Source organism: Juglans microcarpa x Juglans regia, chromosome 5D (assembly GCF_004785595.1).
Source record: "Juglans microcarpa x Juglans regia isolate MS1-56 chromosome 5D, Jm3101_v1.0, whole genome shotgun sequence".
Classification (NCBI taxonomy): domain Eukaryota; kingdom Viridiplantae; phylum Streptophyta; class Magnoliopsida; order Fagales; family Juglandaceae; genus Juglans; species Juglans microcarpa x Juglans regia.
The window spans coordinates 16,416,522-16,425,915 of NC_054602.1; the positions used below are offsets into that span (position 1 = coordinate 16,416,522).

Below are 9,394 nucleotides of genomic sequence, written 5' to 3' on the forward strand. Positions count from 1 at the left end.
GCTTTCTTTTTCCCCCTCTTTTTTTTCTTCTCTCCCCGACGGTTTCTCCTCCCCGTCACTCTCTTCTCCCTATTTTCCCTCTCCCCGTTTCATCCCCATTGACGCCACTCCACTACAGTTCTTCCTCTACACAACTGCCCTCTGCCTTTCCGTGCCCCACTTCCTCACAAATTCTCTCTCTTTATTTCTCTGTGAGCTTCACGCCGCTGCCAAGCCCCTCCAGTCTACACCAGCGAAACCACCTCCCCACGTGAAGTCCAGCAGCCACGTCTCCTTCTCCAGCCACCACGTTGCTGCCGTCTCCTTCCCCAGCCCCCTATAGCACCAAACAACAGCCTCCACGCACGTCCAGCAGGCCACCATATCTCCTCCACAGATGAGCAACCGACGGCAAGCCGCAGTCCCACGGAACCGCTCTAAACCACCCTCACTCCTCCATGTCTAAGCCACCAAGGTTGCACCGCACGGCAACCTTTGCGTTGTAGAAACTGACGCCACAGCTTGGCCACGTGCAACCAAGTTGCACCACCCAACCACTCCCTTGCACCACCACTACCCACCCTCTGTAAAAACACCGTAAACCTCTGTTTTCCCTACACCGAAACAGAGCACCCAAGCCATGCATAACCCTTCCACACGGACGTCGCAGCCAACAGCCACCGTGTAAGCCCAGATCCGCCATGTATCCTCCATCCAGAAGTCTCTGTCGCTGACGACTTTTTCTCCAGCCACTGGGTCTCTCTGCCCCTCTCGGTAAGGTCTCCGATCTGCCCTCTCTCCCTCTCTTCTCTCCTCCGTTTCTTAATCTCACGAAATCTAACAGTCCCTCTACTACACAGAGCTCGGCCTCCGTTGAACTCAGCCAAGTTGGCCGCTGTTGATCTCAGCCAAGCTTGGAAGCCCGCATAGCCTCAGCCTCCGTCGCACGGTGCTCTCCCCTTGTGAGACTCTTATTCTCAGAAAACATGGCTTGCCTTTTGTGATATTTCCGTAATATAAGTCTGTACCACAAAGTTTATTGTTATTACAAACATGCCACTTATTCTGTCGTGTAGCCTTCTTCTGTAAAGCCTAAAAACAGACAACTTGTGTTTTTAAATTGGGCTGGATTATCGTAACGTGAGCTTGTAGTTAAATCGTTAAGCCTTTCTTGGACTGTTTTATGTTGTGCTGGACTTATATTGATGTTGTGGGCTTGATTGTTAAACAGACTTGTGATTGAGTTATAATTATTTTAATTGAATATTAAGTAGAGATGTATTTTATGTGGGCTTGATTTTAATTGGATAAATATGTTAGTCATACACTATACACTATATTTTATAGAAATAATTTAAAGTTTAATGTATGAGTTAGAGAAGTGAAGTAGATATTGATGAATTTAGGAAGTGGTGAAATTAAGGTTTACGAAGATTTTAGATTTTTAGAAAAAATAGATTATTTTATGCTTAAATATCAAAATATGTGTTAAATTAGAAATTTATATAAGTTATTTGTCTATTTTATAGATGACGATTGATATTTGTTCAACACTGTTGTAGAAAAATTCAGAAAAGTTAAGAAGTCTAAGTAAACGGGATTTCTATACTAGATTTTGCATAAAAAGAAATAGATTGAGGTTGATTTATGAAAAATATGCATATTTGATATGACAGAAAAATTGAAAACAACCTCAATTATTTTGTTCTGCATCATTGTATCTGAAGAAGAAAAGAGAAATATATTTTTATTATGACTGGTATAGACATGAACAAAATTTTGACTTTCTGTTTATGAATTGTGCAAAAAAAACGAATATGAAATCTGAAAATTTTTGCATGATTATGTGAAGATGATATGATTTTGCTCAGTACTCTGTTCTGATATGATGTGGTATTTGAAAACCTTTGGTATGACATTCTGATTTTGTTATCTGGTTCTTTTTCTGCTCTGCTTTGACCTTACAACGAATGTAAAACTGTTGTCTCTGTTATATGTTTGGTACCAACATCTCTATATTTTTTAGTGTATCCACTTTCGCAACAAAGTAGTTTTTTTACATGGTTTTTTTTGTGCACACTCAGGACTCTGAAAAGAATAAGGGAAAAATTTACATTTTGATACTGTCTGGTTTGTTCACAGAGGATAATACAACTCTATCACGATGGTTAAACATGATTTCTATTATGATATGATGCTCTGATATGATATGATAAGATAATGACATTCAATTATGCTATGCTAAAGGACTTTTGTATATGAATGCTTTTGAAACTATTGCTCTGATATTTTGATAACATATTTTGTTCTGCATTCTTAAACTAAAAAATGTTTTGATATGCATTTTGTACTTTGTAAATGACTCATTTACATACTAGTATATGTTATTTACTTACTGAGTTGTTGATAATTCATTTCTTATCTCCACAATATTTTTAAGATAATTTGAATATTTTAGTTGCAGATCAAGATTAGGGAGCATGACGATATTATTTAAGCATAGTGAATTAAGTATAAAAAGATTCCATGGTTATTGGAGATTTTTTTTTTTTTCAATAAATTTATCGTATCTTAGGAGGTTAACGTTTATATTAAAATTTTGTAGTGTTTCTAGTCAATTATTTTGAAAGAATTGGTTTAAAACAATGACATCTATGTCGAACTGAGAAATTAGAATCTACATCTTTTCTGTGAGATATAATTTTAAATGACATGTAATTCTCCAACCCATCAGGAACGGGGCGTTTTAAGCAATGCCGATGATCCAACGTGTTCTCTTCTTGCTCTTGCTCTTCCGATCGGATTCCATCACCTCTCAGTTCACCGAATTCCAAATAGACCCTGAGAATCCACGCCCTTTTTCCGGTCTCTCTCTCTCTCTCTCTCTCTCTCTCTCTCACACACACACAAGAGAAGAATGTTTACACACTTTCAGAAGGAATCCATTTGATCTTATTAGACGAGAATGATCGGTTTTAGTTTTCTGCGTTCATGTTTTCTCGGGGTACAAGATATTTGGTTGATTCTCTCTCTTTCTTTTTTCTTTCCCATTCAAATTTCTGATGGCATCATTTCCTTTGTAGCACGAGAGCCTTCTAGAAGTGCTGCAAACAGGCTTTCGAGACCTTTGACTGGAGAAGATGGGAAGATTTACGTTTGTTCCGGGAAGAATTTGTATGCATTTGAAAGTAATGGTACTATTTCTTGGACCATAAATCTTGGGTACACATGCCATGCTGGTATGGCTCCAGTTCATGGCGGTCGAGGGAAGGTACACGATTTTTTTCCAGTTTTATCTCTGAACTACAAACTTTTATGTGACTTTATTACGAGATTGCAATGCGCTTAGATGAACTATTCACTGTGATTTTAATATACGCTTTCATTCAATTTGATCGCATAATATTATCGGGAACGTTATTGTTTTGTGATTATTATATCCAGATATATTTAGTCGCAGAAAACAGAGTCCTGAAGATAAGCTTTTTAGACAATGCAACTTCCCCACCTGCTACTGAAGTTTTCTTTGGTCCAGTACCAGATCAAGAGGGACTGCTTGAAATTATTGGGCTCTCAGTAAGCACAATGAGTTCATCTGTATTTATCAATGTCAAGAATCGAGGACTTTTTGCATACATGACACGTGGACAACTACTTTGGAGTGCCGGACCTATGCTTGACCGATTTGGCTACCGTTTAGGTTGCAGGAAAAATGTTACAGGTTGTTATTTTACTTCGGCGCCCATGGTTGATCAATGCGAAGCTAGTATATATGTAAGGTTTGCTTATCCCTTTTTCCATTCACTCTTTTTGCTGGCATTTGTGCTAAAACCACTTGATAAAATTTTGAACTTTGATCAACCATCTTCTCAAATTCAAGCTTTGATGGTTTCACTGGAAATTGTCAATGTTTCCAGGACTAATCTCTGTTTCCACGCAAACTTTCAAGCTTATGGACCTGTATTTACTTGCGTTATGCATTTGCAGATTTCAAATACTGAAGGGGAATTATATTGTCTGTCGATTCGTAGCCCTAACCTCAAATGGATCCAGGATTTTAGTTCTCTCGACAAAAGTTTCACCATCACCCCTGGAAACAATGGTCGTTTGTATGTCACTGTACCAGCTAAGGCCCTTTTGCTGGCACTAGATGCTTCTTCCGGTACTGTTTTATGGCAGAGAAGTATCGGCCCCTTGAGTACAGCAGAATGCACTCCAGTTGTTGATTCTAATGGTAACTACATTTACTCAAATACTTAGTACCATAAATCTGTCATCCCATACAGATTTGGGATTTGTCGATTTGTACGCTTATGTACCACTAGAAGTGAAATTAGCTGTGATCTTAGTTTGGTTTTTTGTTCAGAAATTTTTAAACCATTCGATATTTTTTTTTCCATTTATTTGTGTAATTGTTAGGATCTTCTTTGATGTATCAGGTTGGGTATCCATTGGCTCACTAGATGGGTTCCTATACTCATTTTCACCGACTGGGATGCTTAGGAAGTTTTCAAAAGAACATACACTGCATTTTGTTGTTCAAGTTGGTCCACTGCTTGACTGTTCTGGCTATGCAGTTTATCTTTCTCAGACAGAAATGGAGGGAAAGATCAGCCGCACAATTGATGAATACACTTACGTCTCAGCAATGCGACCGAAAACTGTAATCTTCACTCTGTTGGTTCCAGCAATTGGGACCATCTATTGGTCTGAAAGCTCTCCTGGTAATTTCAGTCTTCAGTTATCTTCCTCAAAATTGAGTCTTCATTGTTTGAACTTGTTTCCCTTTAAATAAAATGACTAGGGGCTCACTACTCAAAAATGCTTTCATTGGAATGTCTCAGGTCAGTTCTCGTCCTTATTATCTGAGAGTGATTTGCGCCAATTTGTACTGGATGAGGGGATCCTTCTTGCTTTCTTTGCTGCCTCAAGTGAGATTCTCCTACAAAGCACATGTTATAATTACATTTTGCACTTTGATAATTCTGCTGTGTTTGGGCATAGAGATTAAACATCTTTGGTTAAATCTTTTACGCATTTCTAGCGACAAAGTCTTAATTGAAGTGTTTCTGAATTCTAGAGTAGTTTCTCACGTCTTGATCATTGCAATTGATGCAGAGATCCGCAGCCCACTGCAATGTCGCAGCAAATGTAAACATTCTTGTGTTACCCTGATCCTTTACTTCATACTGTGAACTTTTATCTAATAATTTGTTTTCGATCGTTACCAGATCAAAAGCTTGCATCCAGCTGCTCGCAAGCAAGTCCCAATCATATCGTCATCTACACAGGTAAGTTGGCAACCTTCTGCAGATTCTACTTAAAGAGAATGATGTTCGGAGTGTTACTTACGAACTATCATTAATACTCTTTCTCAGGTAATGAAAGAGCAATAATATGGCTTCTGCTATTTGAATCTGCTGTACTCGTCATTCTAGCTGGGATTGTACGATTCTGTTGTGTATTTTGGAGGAAAAAGAAGCTTCAAGGTCAAAACCTTGGAAGTTTCCTAGAAAAACGAGTAAGAGCTTTGATTCCTAGTAATTTTTTTCCCTGAAATTAACAACAGAATAAGAGCTTTGAATCCATATAATGTTGCCTTCAATAGCCTGACAATAGTTTTCGGTCTTTCAGCGTTCCCTCCAGCTAAAAAAGAAAGTCTTCGACAGGACAATTACAGAGCTTAAGCAGAAAGCAGCAAAGGAGGTAGTGGCCAATGAAGTTGCTGAAAAGTTGGGGGAGATGGTACTAGAAAGGGAAGGCATAGAGAGGAAGCTCTCAACAACATACAGTCTGGGCAGGGATAGGGCTGGATCTCTCTCAAAATCTCTGCTTCCACTATATGATGGGAAAGCAAGGAGCTACTCTTTTCAAGGTGTAATGAAAGAGAGCGTGACAGTATTCCACACACTTAGTGACACTACTTCTGGAGAAAGCAGCAGCGAGAAAGAGACTGACTCGGAATTTCATGATGAGGAATCAACAGCAAAGGCAAAGGCACCCATGGAAGCAGAAAGCTCAAGCGATGAAGGGAGCTTTGGAAGAGACTACAGGAGAAGTCCATTAGAGATCAACGCATCAAGTTCAAGAGGCTTACCGATCCATTTCCAAACAATGGAGCAAGAAGCAGGGGAAGTGAAGATCATGCATGATGAGGAGGAAATTGAATCCACCCGATCAAGTGGTAGCAAATTAAGGTTAACGAGAAGGAAGGCCTTGTCTCCAACGAATTAGAGAGGGAGAATTGATCATATTTCATAATTATTCCAACCATGGAGTTCGCATCCGTTTGTGTATGTATGTATATATACACTCACAAATGAGATGAACTAGTTTGAAAATCTATTGCAAGTTTGCTTATAATTTACACATTTAATACACTATTGATCTAAAAAATTCCACATTAATTGGCGACAAGAAAAATATATATGTTGGTACTTTGAGGTTTGAGTAATGCTACATACAATCGTGGAGTGCGCAAGCACCGTGCAATCGCTTTGAAAAAAGTGTATCTATTATTAAGAAATTAATTTTTTTGTTATGTGAGTTTCGTATTTATTTACTTTTTTTCAAAATGATTGTGCGGTGCTGACGAACTCACGACTGTAACTATTATTTCTCTTTCGTGTATTTCCTCGTGGGCATGATATAATGCTTTGATGAACCAATGGCTGGCATGCATGCATGCATGATGAGGCAAAAACCTGATTGTTTGACAAGGCAGTCGGCAGATATAGCATAACAAGTACGAGGATTACTAGATCAATATCATGTCGTGGGGAATAAGAAATGGAGGTTATACACTCTCCCCGCCAAAGTAGGGTACAAAGTAGTTGTTAAACATGGATTACTCCCACATTTCACGTACGTACACGTTTTGAACTGACATCGATCGTAGTACTAATAACCGTTTTAATTACTTCCAAGAGTAAGTACCAGACTATGATACTCCCACAAATTACACAATCACCCAGAACCTTATCCATGGCTTCCATTTCTGCAAGTACTCTTCTCTTGATCTTCTCCCTAGATTTTACCTTATCTCCTGTTATACTCTCAGCATCAGTGGTGGAAGACCTCACCAAATTACAACCACCCCCAGATTTCAACTCCACAATCATGACCAACTGCTTCAATAACCCATCTTTAAGATACTGTAACTCCTCGCCTATGGACCTTACGGAAATCTTCAGATCCACCATTGTTGCAAGCCATCTTTGCAATGAGTCGAAGAACCCAAACTGTGCGGAATCATTCCCCAAAATAGACCTCCGAAGCCGCCCAAAGGTTGCGCCACTCTACTTGTCGTTCAGTTTCTTCTGGAAGTACTGCCCATTGACTATCCTATTGATTGATTTGTCCAACAATTCTTTGAAGGGTAGTTTTCCAATTGATGTCCTCAACTGCACCCAGATCCAAGCCCTTGATTTGAGCCATAATAAGCTTTCTGGTGATGTCCCAGTACAGAGCTTCTCCTCCCTTACCAACCTTACAGTTTTTAATCTCTCCTACAATCACTTTTCTGAGAGTAAAATGTCTGATACCGAGTTCTTTAAACGGTTTAATGCTTCGAGTTTTCTTCATTCGGGCCTCCTTCCAGACCGGAAGAAGTTTACTATGAAGGCTGTATTCTTATTGGTTTGTTTTCCTATCTTAGTGATTGTGACAGTCGGTTGCTTCGGGTGTCTCTGTCTCCGAAGACCTGATTTTCTGCCCAGAATGTTTCGTAGAAAGAACAAGTTCACACCACCGATGCTTAAGGCAGCAACTGGGGGGTTTTCCAGGAAGAATTTGGTGGGAACGAGCGCGGGTGTTGATATCTACAGAGGAGTTCTGAGAGACGGTACTGAAGTGAGGATTGAGATCTACTGGGATGACATTTCAAGGGAAAGCCGACGGAGATTTATTGAAGAATGCAAGGTTGTTACTCAATTATGCCACAAGAACATATTACAGGTTTTGGGTTGGTGCAATAGCCGAAGAATGAGGGCTATTGTCACAGAATGGATGGAGGGCAAGAATGTTGAGATATGGATATCAGAGTCAGCTCCCCCATGGAAGCAAAGGCTAAAAATACTGATGGGAGTAGTGAATGGCATGTGCTATCTGCAGGAAGAATGGCCTGAAGTTGGGTATGATCTCAGGACAAGCAGTGTTTTGTTATCTGATGACCTAGAGCCACTAATTTCAAGGTTTAAGCTTGGAGATCAAAGCTGTAGTTCAAGGAGTAAGTGAACTTATCCAGAAGTAGCATCAAATATTACGATTTGTTTCTATCTAACCTTTTTCTTAAGTTTGTTCTGTTTTTAAGTTAACTGGATTTCTAATTTGGTTTCAGAGATTTACGAGTTCGGGTTATTCCTACTGGAGATATTAGTGAACAAGATACCAAGTGATCATGAGTTCCAGAGTGGTGAGAATGGATTTATTGATCATGTCAGAATGCATTATCCTAGAAATTTGCAGAAGGTGATTGATGAGAAAATTAAAATGACAGAACGCATATTTGACCAAGCTAAAAAGGTAATAGGCCTAGGTTTAATGTGCACAGATCAGTCAGGCAGTCATCATCATCTGCAGTTGGGTCAGATTTCTGATATTATTACTAGAGCCTATGAATCCTGGGATGTTTTGGACTCTCCTGTCCAGAATAGATCACATGTAGATAGAGGTAAGGGACACAAGCACATATGATAGTTATTGCAAGCTCTAAAGATTAGAAATCCCTGTTATTTCAAAGCACGTACTTAATTTTATGGCTTTGGTTTGACTATCCTTTCAAGCCCAGGACAGAAGAAAGTAGTAATGCCTCTGGATGCACGTACAGACCTTTCCACAGAAGATCATGGCATGTATGGCACCACACTCAAGGCAGTTTCTCCCCCAGTATTCTTGTTCACACTCACTATACCGAAGATCAATCTATTGGTTTGAGGAATCCCCAGAATCTTGTCAATATTGTCGTTCCTAACGAAATGAACCTTTTCAATTATTTAGCACACCACCAAATTAAAGAATTTTGTTTACGAAATAGTATTAGATAGAAACAGATCCATCTGTCTGTACTAATAAGATCAGCAACCAGCTGGGGCCTTGTTTGGAACCTCACGCTAGCTGCATGCCTACATTTCCTTAATCATACATACAATTTCTCTACAAGGCAATCAATTCTCGTTCCGAAACTAGGTCTCAATGATCTTGAAGATACCCTGCAACATGCTTGGACGTTAATCTTGAACTATCTTAGCTTCGAACCTTTTATATATGTTCCTTATGAAATCTTGTACTGCATGCATCTCTCTCTTTTTCTGTTGATCATTTTTTCGTATGCGGGATTTGATGTTTACAAACATGGGTTAAGTTATATATATGATCTGTAGTGTGTGTGCAGGTAATTAATTTGTTATTTCATTTG

General features: G+C 39.2%; 2 protein-coding genes across 3 annotated transcripts; both read left to right on the forward strand.

The window, feature by feature from the left end:
• The first annotated feature begins 2,699 nt into the window (after positions 1 to 2,699).
• On the forward strand, positions 2,700 to 6,229 carry LOC121265568 (protein GAMETE EXPRESSED 3). Of its 2 annotated transcripts, none has more exons than XM_041169239.1 (10): positions 2,700 to 2,844; positions 3,063 to 3,250; positions 3,424 to 3,753; positions 3,967 to 4,213; positions 4,419 to 4,703; positions 4,824 to 4,910; positions 5,098 to 5,130; positions 5,211 to 5,270; positions 5,358 to 5,500; positions 5,614 to 6,229. In XM_041169239.1, the coding sequence occupies exons 1-10, from the start codon at positions 2,733 to 2,735 to the stop codon at positions 6,211 to 6,213; spliced, it is 2,085 nt and encodes a 694-aa protein (XP_041025173.1). In that variant the 5' UTR covers positions 2,700 to 2,732; the 3' UTR covers positions 6,214 to 6,229. The 2 variants fall into 2 exon arrangements, with proteins under 2 accessions (XP_041025173.1, XP_041025174.1); XM_041169240.1 differs by having other exon boundaries at positions 4,557 to 4,703.
• Positions 6,230 to 6,960: 731 nt separating this feature from the next.
• LOC121265743 (probable leucine-rich repeat receptor-like protein kinase At1g35710) lies at positions 6,961 to 8,673 on the forward strand. The gene is made up of 2 exons (XM_041169416.1): positions 6,961 to 8,206; positions 8,318 to 8,673. The coding sequence occupies exons 1-2, from the start codon at positions 6,964 to 6,966 to the stop codon at positions 8,671 to 8,673; spliced, it is 1,599 nt and encodes a 532-aa protein (XP_041025350.1). The 5' UTR covers positions 6,961 to 6,963.
• The last annotated feature ends 721 nt before the right edge of the window (positions 8,674 to 9,394 follow it).